The sequence below is a fragment of the Diceros bicornis genome, chromosome 18 (genome assembly GCF_020826845.1).
Source record: "Diceros bicornis minor isolate mBicDic1 chromosome 18, mDicBic1.mat.cur, whole genome shotgun sequence".
In the NCBI taxonomy this organism is placed as follows: Eukaryota; Metazoa; Chordata; class Mammalia; order Perissodactyla; family Rhinocerotidae; genus Diceros; species Diceros bicornis.
In genome coordinates this window covers 30222562-30243487 of record NC_080757.1, presented here as the reverse complement: position 1 = coordinate 30243487, position 20926 = coordinate 30222562, and the positions used below count along the sequence as shown (strand labels likewise).

Below are 20926 nucleotides of genomic sequence, written 5' to 3'. Positions count from 1 at the left end.
GCTCAGTCCTGAATTGCATCTAAAACAGAACCAGAATTGCTTGCCCATTCCACTATGGAAAGAAAACGATTAAAGAGTTCGAGGTTTGTTTGTGGTTCTCTCCCATCTCTTACTCCCTGCCACGCCACTCTCCGGCTAAAACTGAGGGTTATAGTCAAATACTGTGTTCCTAAGTTACTTGGAGTAGCTCTCCCCACCACCCCACCTACCCTTCATTGTGGTTATAATTTGCTTTTAGTTTCAGATTTTTTTCCTCTTCCCGTCCTTGTGAATTGAATTTTATTTACTATATGGGACATTAACACGTATTTAAAAGTTTACTTAAAGAAGTGCTTCTCCCATATTATATATCCCCCCAACACCCATCTCTATCTTTCTTGTGTTGCTTTTTCTAAAGAAAAAAAGATATTTGTATATTTTCTCATTTCCCCTTTTTATACAAAAGGTAGTATATATTCTTTAAGGCATCTTATTATTTTTAAAAATTAATTAAAGTCCATACTTGAATTTCTTCAGTTTGTCTTTCCTGCTCTTCTCCTGTTCCAGGATCCCATCCTGGACACCACATGACATTTAATAGTCCTGTCTCCTAGGCTCCCCTTGGTTGTGACGATTGCCTTAGTTTTTGAAATGTATAGGTGGTGGATGGAGGAGAAGGAGAAAGAGGAAGGTCCAAGGTGACAGATGAAGAATGTTAGGTCTGTGTCCCTCAGGTGTTATTGATCACCTTCAGGATTTTTACCATATCCTCATGCTACAGGTATCATACTTTTCCTTATATCGATCCATCTTTTGACCATACGGACATTTTCTGAAAAAACTTTACTACCATAAATTGTCTCCCTATTATTTGTCCACTTGTATTTCTTGAGAGTTGCATAAAAATTGCAACCTTTTGGAGTTTAAAAAGTTCAGGTGAGTAACTCCTTATATTTATTCTTGACTTGAAACATGTAAGTAATAACATACATTTTTGGGGGGTCTAATTTTTCCTTTTCTTTTTTTTCTTTGGTGAGGAAGATTTGCCCTGAGCTAACATCTGTGCCAGTCTTCCTCCATTTTGTATGTGGGTCGCCACCACAGCATGGCTGATGAGTGTTATAGGTCTGGGCCTGGGATCTAAACCTGTGAACCTGGGCCGCTAAAGCGGAGCATGCCGAACCCAACCACTAGGCCATGGGACTGGCCCCTCTAATTTTTTCTTAATGAAGATGCAAACCTGTTGAGTTCATTGATCCAACCCATTGATCTAATATATGCAGGAAACTGAGGCTAGGTCTGTCAGGGGATTTGAGAAAGAGCTGTATCTTATAGGAGCATAAAATAAAACATGAATAACTATGGTTTAAGCTGAATGACTTAAATGCTTTTGACCAAGTATCCCTTCTTTTTGTTGTTGTTTGAACCATTAATTAAACATTTTACAAAGTGTATCATTTATAATGAAATTTAAACAGAGTATAAAGAGTGGTACAGAACGTGTGTGTGTGTGTGTACACTTTAAATTTACTCTGGTCACCTTTAAGATATTGCCTGAAAGATTCTGGGCCCCTTCTTAGTCACATCAAATGTGTACCGGTTACGCTTCTATCTTTGTCATGGAGTGAGTTCCAAATGGAAAACTTGCCAGCATTTTTCTGTAGCAGATTTCTTAATTAAGCAGCCAATAGTCAATAATCTGATTCACCATTGTTCTGGAAATGAGTTATGACAGTCCTGGCCCATCCCGCTTGTTCTTACATTGCCATAGATAATAATGATTAGATGTGTTCTGGACTTGCGTTCTAGAAAGGAAGTGGGAATTGATGGAGTACTCCACAGAGTACCATCATATCAGAATTTGAATTATGAGACCTTCATTCCAGAATAGCTCTTTAAAAATGATCTTAGCCATTGTTATTTTTAAATAATGAATGCAGCTTTATGGCAGCACTTTTCAGATTCTAAGAAAAGGAAAATGTTCACCCGTGGTCCTCCCGTTGGGTCTCGTTGCTTTCCAGCCCTGTCCCATGTGCACAAATCCATTGTGTGGGTGTTAGTGTAATGCAGATGTATGGTCTTCCGGCCTGCTGTTCCCACTTCGCATTATGTGTATTGCACTCCATGGCTCTTTTATTGGAGTTGTTCTGTCTTCATGATTGTGAATAGGCTGTTCAGTGAGATCACCTCCCAGGGCACGCCCCCACCCCTGAGAAGCGGAGGGGTGGGATTTTGTCCTGGAGTCTCTCTTTTGGCAGAGTGGGTTTGTGTCTGGCTTCCCCACATCACTGCTTCAATGGAATTAGTTGGCATGGATGTTATCAATTCCTCCTCAAGTTGTGTAAGCGATCCTTTAGTCTTTTTCAGGACTTTGGGGTTCCACATGTCCTACTGTTCCTTCCTTCCTCCATTCACTGAACCAGCATTCCTGGGTCTTGCTCTCTGCCAGGCCCTGGGCCAGCTGTGAGGATTCAGCAGTGAGCCAGATAAGTGCATCTGGTTTCTGCCTCTTTGGAGCTCATGGTTCACTTGCAGAATGTGTGCACAGTTCCCTGTGCTTTGCTGCATGTCCAGCCCTTTGTCTCCTACTCATGGATGCACACGTTGCGGTAGAAGGGGAGAAGGCGGCCAGGAGGAAGAATCTAGACTGCCCTGCCTTCTTAAATGCTAAGTTCTTTGCATGCTTCGGTACTTGTCTAGTGGCACAGGTGACTTGCAGCACGTCTCACAAGGGCTTGGACACACCTCTGGTACCGAGTGCGGGGACTGTTGGACGAGTGGGCTGAGATGGGGGGCGTCTGAGGGGATGGGTACATAGCGATGGACACATGAGCTGCCCCCTGGACTAGAGGCCACCGCTCAGACTCAGGAATTCAAATGTTCAGGTCACTTTTGTACCCAAAGAAGATGACCTGGGGCGGGGAATGCTAACATGTTGGTGCCCCTCTCCTCCCCAAGTCACATTCCCTCTCAGGGTATTCTGCCTGCTTAGCTTTCTGCTACACCTGAACTAGGAAGGATCTGATATTGTTTACGCTCGTGTATGTTAACTTTAATCTCAAATTATGAACTCAAAGGCTTCGTCTCTAGTTCAAAGACTTTGAGGCCTGGAGAGCAGGCTAAGGAGATATTGGGGGCACAGAGAAGCCTTCTTGAAGTTTCTGAAGTGAGAACAGGGCTGGCCCTCCACTGGGGTTCCTGGCCGGCCACCTTTTCTTCTGCCCGGGGTTGAGAAGCCTGGGCTGAGGGGTCCAGGCTATTGTCTCTGAACCCTCCCTCCCTCCTGCTGTTGGGCTTCTCCTCTGCCCACCATCCTCTCCCTTGTGTCCCTGCTGCCTGACTCTTGACCCAGCCGAGTCAGGCTGTGTGTGTGTGTTCATGTTTGTTCGTGCATGTGCGTGCACACATGTGAGCTCATTGGAGGGGTATAGGAGCAGATCTGGAGAATGAAAACTCACGGGAAGAACATAGGAAACTCAGAGGTTCTTCATTTGGCACAATTGGGGAGTAACATTTAAATCGTCGTCTTAATTAACATTTATGAGTGATCCTGACAGTGATTAAAGAAATACGGGAAAGCTCTCAACATTTGAGTCCATTCTGTGTACTCAGGGAAGAAGAAAGAAGACAGAAAGAAGAGGGGAAATGAAACATTTGAATACTCTGCTTTAGCAGTGTGAATTGTGTCCATTTGTGTCTCAGTGCCGTGTAGTGAGTAACAGTGGCATAAATACTTAAATAGACAATAGATTACCTTTTATTAGTTTTATTACACTAGTCAGTTGGTACACATGTGTTCCAACTGTCTGCTTACAACCCGGGAACAGCAAAAAGAGTAAAAATGCTGGTCACGGTGAGCTTATCAAACAGATGGACTCTAAAAGTAATTCTACTTGAAGCCTTTTAAAGCCAATTTCAGGAATAGATATACCTGAAAACCCAAAGGAGGGTTGGGAAGCCAAGAAATAATTTTTTTTTTTTTTGTGAGGAAGATCAGCCCTGAGCTAACATCCATGCCAATCCTCCTCTTTTTGCTGAAGAAGACTGGCCCTGAGCTAACATCTATTGCCAATCCTCCTCCTTTTTTTTTTCCCCCCCTTTTTCTCCCCAAAGCCCCAGTAGATAGTTGCATGTCATAGTTGTACATCCTTCTAGTTGCTGTATGTGGGATGCTGCCTCAGCATGGCTGGAGAAGCGGTGCGTCGGTGCGCACCCGGGATCCGAACCCGGCCTCCCAGTAGTGGAGCGCGTGCACTTAACCGCTAAGCCACGGGGCTGGCCCCAAGAAATAATTTTTTAACTCCAGAATATTCTAGAATCCAGTAGTACCTGAAAATCTCTGGAATACACTCTTCTTTGCTGCCCTTTTGGAAGAATAAAGGCACATCTAGTGACTCTAGGAGGTGTCACCTGAATGGATTCCTGCTGACTGGTACCACGTGAATTATAAATGAACCATATGGAACCACTTTATATTAAGTAACTAGCGTGTTCCAGTGATAGTTATTTAGATTGTAATCTTCTCAAAATCTGTTGTTAATGACTGGTGTGTTTTCACCTGAGGTTGTAAATGCTCCAAAGCTAGTTGTTAACAGTGCCAGGGGTGTGTGTGTATATGTATGTGTGTGTGTGTTCATAGAAGGATATTACTGTGAACCCTATTTCATGGTCTGATAGCTTTTATTTTTTTGCGTTAGATTCCAGACACAGTGCTCTGGAATAGCTGTCTTAGGGATTGTTTATTTGTCCTAGACAAATGCCAGTTTTTAGTTTGTCCGAGGAAGGGGTGTGTCTGGAAACAACATGGAGTATTGGATGGAATCGCCGTGTGATTGGCACCATGAGACTGCCCGTTGCTTTGGGATAAAGTCCAAATGCCTTATCATTGCCATAAGGCATGTCCTTATCTGGTCCCTCCGCCTCTCAAGCATCCTCACTTGTCCTCTTCACACCTACTGTACTGAGCTACTGGAAGTTCCCTGATCCTGCTGGCTTTGCTGCTTCTGTACCTTTGCTGATGGAGCTCCTTGGCCTGGAATGCTCTTGCCTTCATCTTGCTTACTCTGCTGAAGCATCATCTTGTCTAGGAGCTTCTTCTAATCCTCTCTCCCTTCCCCTGTGCCTGGAAGGCTGTGCTTATCTCTGTTGGTACCCACAACACCCTTTTGTTCACTCCCTGTATCACATCAGTCAGGGTCCCTGTAGGAAACAGATGTTTCATGGAAGGGGGTAATTGAAAAGATTGAATGAGGGGACTATTTTCAGAGGTGTAGACAGAGTTAAAGTTTCAACGAGGAATGATGAAGCACCCGGGGGTTATCGGCAGCACTGAGTTGTTACCGGCCCTCGGTCGGAAGGGGCAGGAAGAGGGAGCAGTTACTGGAATGAAGCCTTGGGAAGGGGCTCTCTGACAGGAGCTGTGGCAGAGGAAGAGGAATGCAGCCCAACAGGCAGGGATGGGGCCATGACTGCCCCGACTTCTCTTTCTTCCCACCTTCTCGTGACAGTGTCTTCTGTTGGCCAAACCCAGGGAAGCCCAGGAGACCCATTCTGAGGAGATCAGTCTTGCCGGGCACCGAGCAGAGAGGCAAAGAGCAGATGATGGTTCTGGAGGGTCACATACAGAATAACTAGCATGCCGCACATTCACCTGTGGGAGTGTCATCTCAGTAAGGGCAGCAGCCCCGTCTTTCTCATTTCCGTATTCCCAGGGCCTATTATCGTGGCGTGCTGGGTCTGGGGCTTTGTTCCCTTCCCCAGTCTCCATTAATACCTCCCAGCCCCACAAATACGTATACCATCTAAGCGAAAACTGAGTGCTTGTGTAGCTTCGAGACAAATCCCCACCCTCTCCCTCTTCCCACCTAGGAGGTTATGCTCCTAAGCCCTTTCTGTCTATAAATTCTGGAGACTCCACTCATTTAGCTCAGTGCGTGACCCAAGGTGGTGTTCAGCGTATACTTGTTGATGGAATGAACGAACGAATGGATGGATGTGTGAGATAGTAGATAAATGAGAAGATGTGTTGTATGAAGAAACACTAAGGGAAAGGTGTGGTGTGGGCCATCTTCTCTTTGCCCTTCAGATCCATATGGTGCAGGAGGCTTCTGAGTATAAGTCACAGAAGGGGAGGGATTTCTTGTGGTTTTGTTTACTGTTGTGTCCCCGGCACAGTGCCCTCAGAGTAGGCACTCAACAAATATTTGTCAGATGAACAAATCTGGATGTTAAGTCACAAACCTGATGGGTTTCTTTGTTAACGGACTGCCCTCTGAAGTTCACAAAGCATGAATCTTGGGCTACCATCTCTCTTTTGGAACCTAGGGCCACTTGAGTATTTTTCCTAAGTAGAGAGATCTGTGGCTTCCCTTCCTGTTTATTTAGATTTCTGGAATTTAGAAGTCTGAGTGGAGGACTCTAAATTTGCTCCTCTTGTTTTGGAGGGGAAGGAGGGAGCAAATAGGACTTGAAGACTTTGGTGAAAAGAGAAGGGAGGCAGATGAGGGAGGGGCTCCTGGTGATGGTGGGTGGAGCCCTTGTTCCTAATGTGAGCACGGGTGGCCTTGCCCAGTGAGCAGCAGTATGTCTCTCCTCTTCCAGGCTCACCTGGGTCTATAATTCTAGGAGGAGGTATTGAGGGACCCTGGATGAGAGACAAAGACTAGGGGAATAAATGCCAGCTAATTCCTGAATTCCTGTTACGGTGCGAAGGCTGTACCTGGACTAGGTTCTAGGTCTTGAAGGAGTCATTTTCATATGTTCAGGCTTCTTGGTCTCTCACTATGGATTTAATTTGGATGGGGTCCCTTAGGCTACCACTTTGCCCTGGCCAGGAGGGCTCCTCCTACACCCCCTCTTATGTGGTCACGGGTACACAGCAATTTTACAGGGTGGTGTTGGGATCAGGGTGTGGAAAGCAGGAAATTAGTAATGACTGGACAGGGTGAGGGTGACTCTTGTAATTTTAAAGAAATGCTTTAAAAATTAATTGGTTCTCTGCTCCACAGCTTTATTCTACTGAAGCCAGAAAGAAAAGTCAAGATGGAGAATTTCCCACCATGACGCCTTTTATTTCTGGAAAGTTGAATCATTTAATGATGATTTGAGTATCAACAGCCCACTGGCCCATCTTTCCCCAGACAGCTTCTGTCAGTGTGCTCCCTTCCAGGGAAGGACATAGTTCTTTCCTTTAGTATTCTGGCATCTCAATTAGAGTCTGGGCTCCCGTGTTTCCCAGATCATTATTGCACTTTTGCGGGCCGAGATGGGAGTGGGGTTAGTCTGCCTGCTGCTCCTGTTGAAGTCATCCTTGAAGTTGGAGCAGGCACGGCTGCGCCTTCCACGTTGGATGGAGGCATATGGATTGATTTGACGTGGTCCCAAAGTGCTGGGTTTTCTTGGGGTTGTCCTAAGGCCGTCTGTGTCCTGGAGGACCTCAAGGGCTGATATGGGTAATGACAGACTCAATGCCCTGATGCATATTCAGTTAGGAACAAATAGAGAAGCTCCTCAGAGACTCTAAGGCCTAACGTGGACTGTTATTTCCTTAGTTATTTATTTAGGGGGTGGATGGAGATGGAGAGTGGGGCACGTGGTATGGTCATTTCTCCTGTTAGGAGTATTTGCTGAACTAGAATATCTGTTTCCTATTGAGGGTTTTTGAATTTAAGAGCTTTCAGTAGATTGGAGACTTAATCTGATTATTTTTTTTCTGGGTCCTAGGACATTAAGAGCAATTTATGACCTGGTCTTGTTGTTTCCTCATTAACAGTCAGTCCTGGATGGTGTCAGGGTTGGATTGACCTATTAAATCTCCTTTCCTCCCTTGATAAATAGTAAGTCTATAGCAGGGGTTGGCAAACTTTTTTTTTTTGTAAAGGGGCCAGATAGTAAACATTTTAGCCTTTGTGGGTCGAGAGGCAATTCAAGGATATTATGTAAGTACTTACGTAAACAAGAGAGAAAACAAATTTATACGCATTTTTTACTGATGAAATTCAAAATGTAATAACAATAACTGCCTACAATTTTTTGTAATCCGGGTTTACTAATGGATAGTATGGATGGATAGTATTTTGGCGGGGAGGGGATAACATTTTGCTGAACTAGAGTTCAAAGTTATTGTTTCCTGTTATCAAATCAATTACAAATGTTCATCTGTAAAAACCATCCTTAGTTTACAGATTGTGTAAAGACAGACGGCTGACCGGATTTGGCTCACAGGCTGTACTTCGCCAACCCCTGGTCAGTAACGTTAACGCTGGGGATGTTAGTTTTGAGGTGGAAAGCCTGAAGACATGGCATGGCCCAGGATTCCATGCTGGTCTTGTTTGAGTGCCTGGGACGTGTTGTGTGGATGCCATAATATTGGGATTTTGTTTATTTATTCACTAAATAGTGGCAGAGAAGCTTGGCATTGGGGATACAGAAGTGAGCAAGATGATTAAGGTCACTGTCCTTGGAGAGCTTACATTTTAACTGACCTTCTAATTGGAGAGAACATAAACGAAGAAATAAGTATAAAATATGATTTTAGGTCATGGTGATTGAAGATGCGGGATAAGGGGATATAAGTAATGCTGGGAGAGGTGTTTAAGGGCCACCTCTCTAGGAGGTGATATTTGCATAGAAATCTGAATTAAGGGAAAGAATGAGCCACCAAAGCTTGGGTGAGGCAACAGGAAGTGTGGGTGTCTTGAGACAGGAATCAGCTTGTGAGTGGGAACCAGGAGTTGCAGAGTGGATGTGATGGAAGGGGTGGGAGATGAGTTTGAAGAGAGAGGCAGGGGCCAGAGAAGAGGAACCTTGAAGTCTGTAAGAAGGAGATTGTGATGGGACATCGTTGGAAGGATTTGAGCTGGAGAATGATGTAATATGATCAGCTGTTGAAGAAGATCACTCCAGCTGCTGGGCCGAAAGCAGATTCTAGAAGGCAAGAGTGGAAGTGGTTTTATCGGGCCACAAAACTGACTATTGAAAATAGGGATAGTCTGAAAAATGTGGAGTCTGTGGTCAGTATATATTTAACATTGTCTCATGTGTCACAAGTCATCGTCCTTTGGGTTTCAAATGACCCCACTCAAACAAGTTCAAGGAGGAAAGGGGATGTGTTGGCCCATGTAACTGTAAAGTCTGGGAGTCTTCCTGGCTTTGTCACAGTTGGTTCCAGGGGCTCAAAAGATGTGGTCATGGCTCTCTCTGTTCCTCATCTCTCCCTTGGTGGGCTGGCCTCATTCACTCCTTTTGTAGATAAATGTTTTCCATGAGTTGGATTAGATGGCCATCAGGATCCTGGATTCACGTATTAGTTTGGCAGTTCCAGTGGAAATATTACTGTTTTCTTTCAGCATCTGTGTATCACTTTTAGGGAATTTCACTGATTGGCCTTTCTTAGGTCAGAGACCCAGCCCTTGGACCAGCCTCTGATTGACAGTCCCATTAGAACTGCGTGGGGTGGGAACGTTGGTTCCCCACAGGTAGGAGTGGTGAGCAGACAAAATACCGTATGTCCATGACACAATGGTCTGTCCCCTTTGTCTCCCTTATTTTTCTCCACTGAGGAGCATGCCAAAACTCAAGTGCAACCTGTGTCATTACCCTCAAAGCACAGACAAATGAAGTACAGTCACTTGCCACTTCTTGGTTACCATTGTTCAGACCCCAGGGGCTGATTCTCTGGCTCCAAGGGCTGGGCCCAAACCCCTCCATCGTTCTGGCAATGCTATTTTGAGAAGCAATGAGGCAGGCAGGGCCTGGCTGGGTTCCAGGCTCTGGTCTGTCTCTTCCTAACTGGCTCTGTGACCCCAGATAGGCCATTTAACCTTTCTGAGACTTAGTTTCCTTATCTTCATGTCACTGAATTGCAGTGTGCATCAACTAAGATATCCACTGAGTGCTTTGTAAGATGTAAAGTGCCATTTGGATGATAGCTGTTAATTGGTCTTTTTTAATCCTTTGCTCAGGAGAGAGAGTGACTGAGGGACAGAAAGATGTTATATTTTAATTCTGGACCTGGTTACCCGCGCATACCAGCTCTCCTCTCTTTGCGTAACTTCTTTCCCGGTGGGCAAGCTTCTTCATTTTCATCTTCTTGATATGTTTATGCCCTGGCTGGACTTTTAAGCAGAAACACTCGGGTGGGGATTCTGGCCTGAGAGAACCACCCCAGATTAAGGCAAGTTGTGTTTTGTCTGCTAGCCATGAGCGCTCTCAGCAATTTGACATAGACATCATTTTAGATTTACAGAGAAGAAAGGACAACACGTTCCGTATTGATAAGATTTCAGCAAGCCTTCAAAAAAGAAAACACAGAAAACTTAATGCATTACTATGTAATGCCTCGGTTCCTAGTTCCTTAATTAGGCCTGTGGTTTAGCAGAGTGCACTGTCTCAATACACAGATGGTTTTTATGTAAAAAAATTTTTTTCAAATGTTAATTTCCAGCGACTGATGTTCTCTGCCTAAATCATTTTCCATTGTTTGTTTTTGATAAGAACTGTATTTGAACTGCTCTTTTATAAGTTGGAGTCTTTTGTAATGGGATTTAACTTAGTGGTTTTACAGGTGTAGGAAAATGTTAAGCTGTGTATTGTACTTGAGAGTTTGAAAATTCTTAGTTGCAGCTAATTTAAGAAAAAAAAATTAAACAGGTGATTAGCAGCTGCTTTCGGTTTTGAATGTCCTCGCTTTGGGGTTTTGTGTTTGCTTATTCGTGTGCAAATTGGTGTGGTTATTTTGGAGTTGGGGAGAGGCGCACCTCCCCGCCTGCAGTGTACGTCCCTGTCCTGCTGCCCGCCCCATTCAGCGGACCCTGCCCCAGTTCTCCAGGCTGATTTGTTCTCTGCTCAGTGCTTGCTCTCTCCCTAATGATTCAGGCCTTCCTGAGAAAACAAAGCAGGCCTGGCCTTGTTTCTCCTTGAGGACAGCCTCGCTCTTTGCCACAAAGGCCCCTCTTCACCCCTTGCAGAGGAGTTGCCTCTTAGAGCAGCCAAGAACCGCAGACCCAGGCGGGTGCGCTCCTGCTGCCTCTTTAGAGTTCTGAACTTCTGGTCTCCTGGGCAACAGCTTCGGGTTGGCTTACGCTCCAGGACCCTCCAAGGCCACCGGGGTCGGGGTGGGAAAAACATTAGGAAGCAGGCGGCTTAGCAGGGGCTGGTTAAGGATTCCGGGCTTCACAGCTGGATCCAGCCACCCCAGTCTCACTGGGGCAGCGCACTTAGACCTCGGCTCTCTCCCGCTCAGCCCCGAACCTGTGCTTCCTTGGCACCGGAGGGTCGTGCTTGCTCAGCCCCGGTGAGCGCGCTTGCCGGGGCGAGGAGAGCTTTGCACAGGCCAGTGCTGCTTACTTATTAACGATGACGCCAGTGGGAGCTGTGCCACCAGCTCCCTTTCCAGCCCTTTGTGGCCTCATCCTGTTCACTCAAAGGTGAAATCATGACCTGCCCGACTTGATTTTTCAGTTGAGGGGCTTTTGTGTGTGTCTTTCTTTATCTGGTAAGAGGGTTGTGCTTTCATTTACAAAGATTTGATCAGTAAATATGGAGAGAAAATGCTCAAGGGAGAAATGCATGCTGTCCAGATTAATAAATTAATCTTTTTTTTTTTTTGTGAGCCAAAGGCACTTTGTTGTTTCTCTTGACTGAGTCTGTCTTTGGCCTTGCCTTTGACCTTGGCTGACTTGGTAACTCAGCCAGGATTCCTGTCCACCCCCATGCCCTCTCTGGGGTCAGCAGGGCACGCTGGTGCTTCCCTGCTTCTTTCTTGAATGGTACTTCCGCGTACCCCGCAGGAGGTGGCTTCTGGGGGCTGCTGTTCCCGGGACCCACAACTTGGTGGTCTTGGCTTCAAAGGGGATTACAAGGCTCCCAGCTGTAGACCTTGGCAACTGTTTGCCCCCGAAGAAAAGCCTCAGTGAAAAATTGAGGGCCAAGGAAAGAAGAGAAGCCTCTGTGGGTTTTTCTTTGTTTGTTTTTTTCTGGACAGCATTTTGTACCTGTAAAACCAGAATGACTCCTTCGGGCATTTTTCTGTCGGCTGGTTCCAGTCTTGGGCTGAAGTTGGCTTTTCGGAAGACAGCAATAATGTTGAAGGTTAAATGTTTGCCAGGTAACACGTTTAATGACTCAAGTCTATAGTTGGAGCCTCATCAACTACCGTCTGCCTTTTCTTGGAAACTCAGAGCTATTCTCCTTATATGGGTGTTTGTTTTTCTGATTTTTTTTGGTGTTGGAATAAGAACCTAATGGCCAGGATCGCTTTTGGAATTTAGAAATGGTCTACCTTGACCATTGAAGGAGTTTCTGCTACAGAATCCTCAGATGCAGTTCTGATTAGAGCTTCTCAAATAGGTGGGAGGTAGAATTATCTAATAGTTAAGAACCAGGGCTCTGCATTCAGACAGACTTTTAGATAGAGTCGGGCCTGACTGTCAGAGCCTTGAGGGCAGGGCTGTGTCTGCCTCGTGAGTGTCCAATGGCTCTTGCCTCATCAGCTGCCTGCAACGGTGATGACTCACGAACTTAACAGGAAAGAGCCAAGCAAGTCCCTGAGAGTAGGGACACTGTGGTTCCTTTTACCTAAGTTCGAAAATATGCAAAATTAAATAATAGTACAAAGCTATAAGGAAAAGCAGGAGGATGGTACACACAAAATTCGGGATAATGGCTACTTCTGAGTAAAGAGGGAAGGGGATAGGATTGGGAAAAGGCAAATTTAATATTTTTTTCTTTTTTAAACTGCCTGATAGGTATGTGGGTGTTGATTGTATTGTCTTTATAGTGTACATCTATTTGTAGCATTTAGACCAAGAAAGAAGTTACCAGAGTGCTGGGTACATATAATACAATCAGCAAATATTAATTGCTGCTGGCAGAATTAAGCGGTAAGGCCACAGTTACATTCAGTGGAAAGGTACAAGGCTGCCATGTATGGTTGTTCGGGTGGTCCATGGAACAAGGCTTCTTATTGACTAAGGGGTTGAAAGCCAAGTTTTGCTCCAAGGTGAGGCTGTGTCCATTTGGAGGAAGTGGCGTCTTTTTCTAATTTACACAAGGGCATCTTATGGCTAGTGGTCACCCTAGAAAGGCATCACTTACGTCCAAGAACCTTTTGGAAAGGTGAGATTGGATTGGGTTGTGGTATAACAGAAAGTGAATATGGGATGTGGGATCCTGATGGTTAGAGATTGGAGGGGACCTTGGAGATTCATTAGATCAAAGCTCTCATTGTGCAAATGAATGGGCCCGGAGAGGTTAAAGACTAAAGGTCACACAGTGATTCCGTGAATACAAGAAATACAAGGCTTGAGGGAAATAATTTTAGGGCAAATAAAAGAAGTACTGATTTTCATGGCACTTCTAACAGTTGTGTAGAAGTTACTATACCTGAAGTATTGTAATGAATATTGAAATGTAAACATGCTCAAATAGGTAAATTCAAGGATGATACGCCACTAGGGTCCAGTGAGGGACGTTCCTGATACTTCGATATTGGTTTTATGGAGGGCAGTATATTCGCCCACCGAAGTCCCGAGATGCCACTGACTATCAGAACTTGGGAAGGAGAATGGGAGCTGCTCTTTGTACAGGTTAACAGGTGGTCCTGCCATCCCAGTAGCAGGAGAAAAGGTTTTAGCCACCCTCCCCAGTTCCTGGAATCCTGAGATCCCACTGCTTGGGGTGGGAGGTGGGAACATCTCTGCCAAGACCCTCCCAGTCAAAAACTATTCAGGTCCCCAGTGGGGCAGATCTGTGTTCTGACTCACTGTGGGTATTTTAATGTTATTATGAATTTAGCTGCAAGGGGGATAAAATGGGATGGTAATTAAGAGCATGGTTCTTGATGTCAGAAAGACAAGTGCTCCAAATCCAGCTGCCAACTTTTGTAACTCTGGACAGGGACTTACCTGCCCGAGCCTCAGTTTCTTCATCTGTAAAATGGACCTCCCAGCACCGCCTCTCCCCCAGGGTTGTGTGAGTGAGCCCTCAAGAAAAGCTGATAGGAACGTTATTAATATTAATTGGCGGCAAGGTGGGTGGGGGAATTGTACCTGCCATCCTGTGGCTGTGGTCAGCCAGTGACACCCCAAGCTCCAGGGCCCTGTCCCTGGGGAATCCCTATTGTCAAGGCTCATGCTAAAGCCTGCTGGGCCCTGGGGGACTCCTGCTGCCATTTCCTCTATAGGTGACTTACTCTGCTTTCTTTCGCACTGAATGTAGTTTTCAGTTCCCTTATTATTATTCTCCTAGTCAGTGCCTTAGCCTGTCACCCCCTCTGCTAAGCCCCCACCCCATGTGACGTCACTCAGCACTTTTATTTGTGACTTAGGGTATTTTGGGAAACTCTTCATTGGCAACTCAGGGAGCCTGGCCCTCCGTCTTCTCTCTAAGGAAATCCGCTTAAGGTGTCCCAGGGTTCAGCACCAGAGATGGTTTTCCAGAAAGTTCTTTGCCCTCATGCATGAGGTGAGGGAGTGGATGCTTGAAGCAAGTGAAAAGGCACTAGAGGTTGGACACACGTTTTGTTCGGGTAGGGCTTCAGAAGCCAGATGCTTACAGCCACGTGGAGCAAGCTGTGGGTCTTCCATGGACTGAAGTTTCAGGGCTTAGAGAAGGAGCTGGGTTGCTGTCACATGCTGGGGCTTACATGTTTAATTTGTGTACTGGTAGAATTTATACCCTGCCTCACTTCACGAAGGATTCGAGGCCCAGGGGTACAACAATGGAAACTTTAACAGTTTTACTTTTTCCTAACTTTTCTCCGATTCTCTCATCTCTAGGAGAGGCCGCTCAGTGGGAGGTTTAGGGTCTCTTTCCTGCTGGTGTTGGCTTCACTGAGGAGAATGACAAAGGCCGAGCCCAGGTGGCTTGGGGATCCGCGAGAGGAATACCTCTCCAGGGGCTCTGAGTCCCACTTTCCAGCTGCAGAGTTGACTTGCCCCTTGTCCCCGAATCTCCCCCAGCCTGTAAGGGCCACATGGTCCCAACTAGTTTAATCTGGTAGAATTTAGGTCAGTGCTGTTTCTAGACGTTCATGCAAACCAATGAAGAGAACATGTTAGAACCAAGCTTTATGCCCATGGAATGATTCTTCTCTGGTTTTACAGTTCTCTTAAATTTTTAAAATATCCTCTTGCTTCCACAGAAGAAAAATTTTAGAATAGAGGAAAAGTGAATATAACATTTTGTTCCATATTAAAAGTTAATTTAAGACAGAACCAGAAGCCAAGACAAATGTCTTCTCTTTTCTTCATTCGGTGATATAATTGACCCTTCCTCCCTCCACAGGACTTAATATTCATTCGACAGAGGCTAATTACAGGGTGCAAAGGTGCCACATGGTTAAGGTGAAGATGCAGATTTCTGTGTGAACTGCTTAATTCTGACGGTTTATAACTTGTCTGTAAAATTTGCTACGGATTGTAACAAGTGGAATATTAACTCCATGTCTCCGTGTCCATGGCCCGGAGTATCTCCTATGTTAGTTCCCTTCTGAAGGGATCTCAGTTGCACTGAATGGGGTGAACAGTTAATAAACTTTCTGAACCCAAAAGGAACACGTGGCCTAACATAAGATCCCTCCCCTGTGTCAGTTTATTTGTATATGGTCAGCCTTAAAAAGGTGGAACAATGAAATTCCATTTTCTTATATAGTCTGCAAATTATCTTTGCTGAAAATAAGAAAATACATAAAATCTGAGCTCTCCTGGAAAAGCTGGAATTTATCTCTGATGTTGAGATATTTGGCTGTTTAGGAAGGGGTTATACCTTGGTGACCTGAGATCCTGACTTTCTGGAACTGAGGAAACTCTTACTTGTACCTGGGCCCAAGATCTGTGTGGATGGCCCATGGAACCCAGTGGTGTCAGGATCTTTGTAAAGAAAGTGAGTTTGACTTTCAACAGTCAGAGAATGAATGTGGAAATGAAATTGCAGGTTGTAGAAGCAGAGTTGGACTCAGACATCTAAATTAAATGTAAATTTCCATTTCCATTTCCATTTCGCTCTGTAATAGTGTTCTAGAGCTCTGTAATGGGAAGTCTTTGCTTGCATTTGGGGGAACCGCAGGCGTCGTTCCCTAAACCGAAGATCCTGTGACTTTCTTGAGATGAAGGCTTGCTGCATGATTTGAAAGGGAGATGGTGAAATAACTTAAATTTGTCTCTAGTTACCCTGCCCATTGTGGAAATTAATATCTGACCCAGTTCTGTTTGCCCCATGAGTTTATGGCTTGCATAAGTGGCTGCTGTAATGATCCATCGACTGTTGCGACTGCATTTCCTGAGAATTTTTTCCTGTAGTTTTGAAGCTGTAGTCCATAAATCTTTTGAACTTGAGGTTTTGAGTTAGAGGGGACATGCGGCTCTAGGGGAAAGAAAAAGTGTCAAGTTTATTTTTCACACCTGTTAACTTTGCCTTCCTCACATTCTTTTCTTTCTTTACATGCCTCTCCTCTGATATTTCCTACTTGAAAAAATCCACACTAAAGTGTTTGTTTCATGTAATACCACTCATAGAATATTTGTATTAAAAAAAAAATCTGGAGAGGGTAGTGTTCAACCCTAGTGCATGAATTATAACTGTAAAGTGTCCATTTAAAAATGAAGGCTGGGGGCCAGCCCGGTGGCGCAAGCGGTTAAGTGTGTGTGCTCTGCTGCGGCGGCCCGGGGTTCGCTGGTTTGGATCCTGTGCACGCACCGACGCACTGCTTGTCAAGCCATGCTGTGGCGGCTCCCATATAAAGTGGAGAAAGATGGGCGTGGATGTTAGCCCAGGGCCAGTCTTCCTCAGCAAAAAGAGGAGGATTGGCAGATGTTAGCTCAGGGCCGATCTTCCTCACCAAAAAAAAAAATGAAGGCTTTTGGAGCCCTTGTGCTTTGCTGGAGGGATTGTGAAATGGTGCAGCCACAATGAAAAACAGTATGGTGATTCCTCAAAAGATTACACATAGAATTACTACGTGATCCAGCAGTTGCACATCTGGTTATATACCCAAAAGAACAGAAGGCAAGGACTTGAACAGATATTTATATACCAGTGTTCATAGCAGCATTATTCGCAATAGCCAGAAGGTGGAAACAACCCAAATGTCCGTTGATGGATGAATGGATAAACAAAAGGTGTATATACATACAGTGGAAGATTATTCAGCCTTTAAACGGAAGGAAATTCTAACATGGATGAATCTTGAAGGCATTATGCTAAGTGAAATAAACCAGTCACGAAAGGAGAAATACTATATGATTCCTCTTATATGAGTTTCCTAGAGTAGTCAAATCCATAGAGGCAGTAGCATGGTGGTTTTCTGTTATGTATATTTTATTATATACACAAAAAAAGAAATAAATGAAGGCTGATGGGAAGCCCTATGTGGGAGTTGTTGTCACTCTGAAACCAGGCAGATGAGAAATTGCCCTCCGAATATCCTTTGAAAATACGCCGTTGCCCAGGCTCCTCTATCAAGATTAGCCAGCTAAAGTGGACCACTTGTCCCAGGCCTCCTCCTGGTGTGGGGGTCCATCCTGTGTGCTGACCTGCATTTTCCTTCTGGGTGGGGAATTTGAGAGCAGAAGCAGCTCCCACCTGAAACCTGTATTCTTGGTTGCTTTCTGTGATAATTATTGTGTTCTATTTTAAGCCACTTTTCTGCATTTGGTAACCGTCTGGGATTCTGTTTTGTTAACTCTCTCCATGAGATGCAATAAAAGAACAGAAAGACCTCGTGTAGGTGGTGAGGGGCCGAAGGCTGTGCTGGCAGGGTTTGGAGACATGGTCCCCCCATTGCAGCAGGAGACTTGGTTCCCTTTGGGTGCAGATTGAGAAAAGGTGAGGCTTAAAAATAAAAGAAAAGATACATTTTCCTCCTGCTCTGGAAAGGCGCTTGGCTCCATCACAGCAGGTGGCCGAGGAACTCAATCTGCGGAAGGCATCAGTGCTTTCGGCGCAATCAAAGTTAAGTGCAGAAATTTAATTAAACGGCATCAAGGATGGCAGAAACTTTGTAAAGCTGCAGTGCATTGTCAAATTCAACAATTATTTCAAGGAACACAATCCACAGATGGCGTCTAATTGATAAATTAAAGCTGTGCTTTTCTAATGGGCTTGCATTTAAGGCTGTTTTCCACGCATACAGTAACCATCGCCTCCCTCACCCCTGCAAGAAAAAAAATCACATCGTGCCCCCAAACATGGTCATGGAACTGTAGGACTGGGTCTTGAATATTTAGTGTGAAAGGCCTCTGGCTCCTTTCACTGTGAGCCCAGAGCCTCCATTTGGGATTGAGTTTTGTCCTAAAAACCGAAGCCCTAGGATTTTTTGGCCTGTGCGACCTTTCTGCTCTGCTAACCCGGATGTGTTGCTCAGCGATGCCTGGGCTATTTATTTATTTCTTTTTTTTCTATTTCCTTTTTAGTATTGCTGGCTTTTATCCTTCACAGCACAGGATTTTGCCCAAAACAAAAGTCTCAATTTATTTATTCTTTGCAAAAAAAAAAAAAAGAACCTCTGTTTTCAAGACCTGTGGCACTTCCTGTCTGTTAGCAATTGATACCCAACTTATTTTTGTTTCATAAGAAAATATTTGCTGTCTCTAAAGACTCAGCCGTATTCAGAGAAATGTATCCTATGTTGAGACTTAATTAAAAAAACAAAAATCCGAAGGTCTTGAGTGTGTACCAGAACTTCATTTTGCAGATGAGAAAATTGAAGCACAATAGTTTTATGTGCAGGGGGACTAGTTCCATGGACTCGTGTTTCTAGAGGTGGAGGAGAGGCCTTCGAGGACATCTGGGTTATTTCCATTAAGTGGTCAATTCATTCATTCATTCACTCATTCATTCCACCAACAGATATGTAATAGGTTCCTACTAGTGCTTTTCTAGATGCTAAGGGGAAATTCAGTGGTGAAGGAAGACGCCTGCGTGGAGCCTACAGGAGACCGTGGGGGACAGACACTAAAATAACGCCACAAATAGATGCATCAGTGCACCTTGTGATAAGTGCTGTGGAGGAAGAGTAGAGGGTGACATGAGAGCACAGAACAAGGGCGTGTGTTGGGAGGCATCCAGGAGTGACTTAACATGAGTGGAGTGAGGTCAGGAGGGATGGAAAGAGCCTTCCGGGCAGAGAGGGAAATAGCCTGCTCAAAAGCTCAGTGTGCTAGAAGAGCTGAAAGAAGGCCATGTGGGGAGGAAGTGGTGTGAGGGAGGCTGGAGAGGAGCAAGCAGAGGGGGTCGCTGTGGCAGAGTAGCTCTCGTGCATCGAGCACTTTCCGTAGTCCTGGAGGTGTTCAGAGCTGGATACAGCCCATCTTGTCTAACCTTTAATTTTATTTGTGGACGTATCTCAGCATGGTCTACAGGGCCTTGCATGTAGTAGAAATATTTGTTGAATGAATGAGTGTATCCTCTCAGGGATGGGTATTGTTTTCCTGATCTTGTAGTTGGGAAACTGAGGCTGACAGGGTGTAAATCCATTTGCCCAAGGTCTGCAGCCCCTGGTAGGGTTGGTCTCTGTGCTGGGCTCTGCTGGCTCCCCACCTGGGCCCTTCTCCACTCCTCTCCCCTCCCCTAAAGGAATGAAATGTGCAAACCACCTGGTGAAGGGGTCTCTAATTAATAATAACTCTAGCCACCCCCCTACTCTTAAGTGTTTCCACCCCTCGAAAGAAAGAAGAAATAAGAAAAGCCTCTAACTTTCATTTCCACACATGGAGTAGTTAATGGTGCAGAGGGCCAGATTTACAACAGAACCTTTGCAAAAGCAGAAGCACAGGGTCCAAGGCTTAACTGAGTAACCTTGGCCTCGTTCTTGCTCGGTACTCAGTCTGGCCTAGAAGGGAAAGCAGAGGGGAGGACTGGGGGTAGGGGAAAGCACAGGAACAGATATATTTACTTATTTGTTTGTTTATTTCTAAAGAATAATTGTGGAGAATGCCGAGGCGGAACCCTTTCTAATTGCCTTTTTTTTTTTTTTTTTTTTTTTGGGAGAGCGTGGGTGGCTTTTGAAATTGTGTGTGGTTGACGGAGGCGAGGGTTCTGTGCCTGGGACGCCAGCTGATGTTGTTGAATGGCTGTTGGCTGTTTATTTGCTAGTCTGTCGTTACCAACACAGTCTTCTCGAGTTCAGTGGCACAACAGTGCTTTCTCCCCTCCCTCCCCCATATCTAAATATATCCAGCTAGTCAATCAGACTTGGCAGCCGTCAGGGCTGTGGCTGTCAGATTGAGTTTGCCTTGGATCCTCTGAGCTATTGGCTTGTTTTCCAAGCTCGAACGTGTATTCAAATAGTGATATCAACATTAGACTTGCAAACGCACACCCAGGTAGGAGCCTCCTCGGGTAGGAATGAGGCAGCACTTAGGTATAAAAAAGGCATTTCCTTCTCCTCCACTATCAGTAGTAGAGCTGAGACAAAGCCACGCCGAGAGGAATGGCTTCACGCTCGGTGAGCAAGATGCGTGGGTGTGTTTTCCTGAATCGTGATTTTTTTTAAGTTGTATGAGGAGAGAAACCGAGAAACCGACAGCTGGTGGAAAATACTCTGTGTAGTAGATGGAGGTGGGGGAGTGGCTGGAGGAGGAAGAATGGGCTGGTGCAGACAGAGTGTGGGGCATTTTTATAGGGGCATTTCCAGGAGGACTGGTCGCTGTGATGATGTCGCTTTGGCTGGGAATTCGGGGAGCGTCTCGGGCCTCGGAGAGGCCTTTGGTTCCGTGGCCTGCCCCACCGGGCCCAGAAGAGCCATTTTCTTCACTGTTGCCTCCAGCTTCTCCTGTAACCTAGGAACCACAGGACCCAGCTCCTGGGTCCCTCCCTGCAGGCTTGTTAAGGGGAATCGGTAGAAAGCAAATCAGGAGATTTTAAATCCCTGCCTGAAAGGTATCATGCGTTCTCCAGGGAGCAGCCTTTTATAAATAAATGTCACGAGTACTCATCCTCCGAGTTGCTT

At 45.2% G+C, this 20926-nt stretch overlaps 1 protein-coding gene across 9 annotated transcripts in view; it reads left to right on the top strand.

The window, feature by feature from the left end:
* MSI2 (musashi RNA binding protein 2) overlaps nt 1-20926 on the top strand; it is a 388953-nt gene that overhangs the window by 79066 nt on the left and 288961 nt on the right. Inside the window, exon 1 of one of the 9 annotated variants that reach the window (XM_058560599.1) lies at nt 20368-20422. The exons of the other annotated variants lie outside the window; for them this stretch is intronic. Within the exon in view, the coding sequence (XP_058416582.1) occupies nt 20408-20422 (15 nt within the window). The 5' untranslated portion in view covers nt 20368-20407. Of the gene's footprint in view, nt 1-20367; nt 20423-20926 lie in introns of those variants that run through there. 9 annotated transcript variants of the gene reach the window in all.